At 35.4% G+C, this 1,832-nt stretch overlaps 1 protein-coding gene across 1 annotated transcript; it reads left to right on the forward strand.

Moving 5' to 3' along the window:
- Positions 1-310: 310 nt before the first annotated feature.
- On the forward strand, positions 311-1,296 carry LOC107683116 (protein MAL2-like). Its single transcript, XM_016479200.1, has 2 exons — positions 311-609; positions 1,047-1,296. Exons 1-2 carry the CDS (start codon positions 490-492, stop codon positions 1,251-1,253), a joined length of 327 nt encoding a protein of 108 aa, XP_016334686.1. The 5' UTR covers positions 311-489; the 3' UTR covers positions 1,254-1,296.
- The last annotated feature ends 536 nt before the right edge of the window (positions 1,297-1,832 follow it).

Raw genomic sequence — 1,832 nt, forward strand, 5'->3', positions numbered from 1 at the left:
TGAGCCCCTGCCCCTCAAAATGTCTGTGCACGTCCCTGCTTCATTCAATACCTAGAAACAAATCAAATCAAACAAAGAGTTGTTTCTTCTTTGAGATTTTATTTATTATCAATTTGGGGTGTAAAATAATGTTTATTTAGGTATGTTGAACCTAAGCACGTGTTAATTATTAACCAAAGTTATGAAAATGTTCAGTTATTTTTGTGCATGGCCAAACAGAAGAAAATAAAATAAATCGTATTGTGGACAAAGGAAAACTAAAAACTAAACTAAAAACAGTGGCACATTTTAAATAATAAAGCCTGTCAAATTCAGAGTAACTGAGACTGCATGCCCTCAGACACCATTGTTTGGCTCAACTGTGGGAGTGGAAAATGACCTAACAAGATGGGAGTGGCCACAAACCTGTCAGACCTGTTCCTGATACATGACTCCAGCAGGATTCTCCCATGCGTTAGTCCTTTGTTCAACCTGTATTTGTCAAGCTGAATGAGGATGGCGGAAACACCGAACCCGGCTACTACCTCCTTTCCAGCACCGACTATTTCTCTACCACTTGGAATGGAAATATTGAGGACATATTCAGGGGCCCTGATTTGTTTGGAAATTGTAAGTGTTATTGTTTATAACTTTTTCCAGACTTACTGGGTTAAACCTCTATAATTCACAAAGATGTATCCTTTGTTGGATTATGGCAGTACAGTAGCCTATACACCTTTATTTCATGTGTAAGTCATAATAATAAGGATATAAGTATACGATTCATACTTGATACTCTGAAAGATAATATTAGGTTTATTATGCCCATACACACCAATCACAACAAATTTTGAGGTCTTTGAATTCAGAAAGCCTGTCTTACCTGTCAGCAAACTGTGGTGTTTTTAGTGGGTCACATGTTGCATTAGGCCAAGTAACTAAACAATGACTTTATCCCATGATAATACTGAAAATATCTAGTAATTTTTCATCTTTGAGTATTACTTATTTTCTAATATGCTATATAAAATGCAGTGGCTTCATATATATACTTTTTTTTCAATCAGGTGTTTGGAGGGTTGGTGTGGATATTAGTAGCGTCGACGAATGTGTCTGTGCCATTGTTGCAGGGATGGGTGATGTTTGTGTCAGTAACCATGTTCATCTGTTCGTCTCTATACCTTGCCCTGTTTCTGCTGGGCCTGGCTGACAAGATTAACACTGACTGGAATTTCATGGTGAGTGTGTATGACTTTACAAATGCACAGTGCTAAGACTAATTTTGACACATTCATAGAGTGGACACTTTAGTGTAGATTATTGGACACTAATTGCCAGGACAATCATGCAAGTACAGTTTAGGGTAAGCACCTGGCTCAAGGTCACAGGGTTGGTGGAACAGGAAATACCAGTGCTTGCAATACAGTTCTTAAAGTTCGATTTTTAGATAGGTTGGAGGATTTTCATTTGTTCAAGATCATTTCCCAGGGGTTCATTATTTTTAAAATTAACAGATCTTTATTTTTGTAATATGAAGGTCACTTTTAACCATATTCGAAACTATACCTTTTACTATGCCTGTATTGTTTCTTTTTTTTTCTTTTTTTAATTGCATTTATGTGCATAATGTATTTTTATAGATCCTGATTCTGTCCAAGATCAAGAAAATATGAAAATCCATTTTAAATCCATTACATGAATTACAATGTTAGTGTTTAACATTATTAGCCAAAATGATTAGAACACTAGTATTTTCACCATCTAAAAAATGGTTTTAAAATCAGTTATTTCTATCTTTGGCTGTGGTTTGTCAGTAGGAAATATCAGTTTACATGTCCAAACATTCATTTTGC

This window comes from Sinocyclocheilus anshuiensis, unplaced genomic scaffold (genome assembly GCF_001515605.1).
Source record: "Sinocyclocheilus anshuiensis isolate Anshui unplaced genomic scaffold, SAMN03320099.WGS_v1.1 C32945276, whole genome shotgun sequence".
NCBI classification, from domain to species: Eukaryota; Metazoa; Chordata; class Actinopteri; order Cypriniformes; family Cyprinidae; genus Sinocyclocheilus; species Sinocyclocheilus anshuiensis.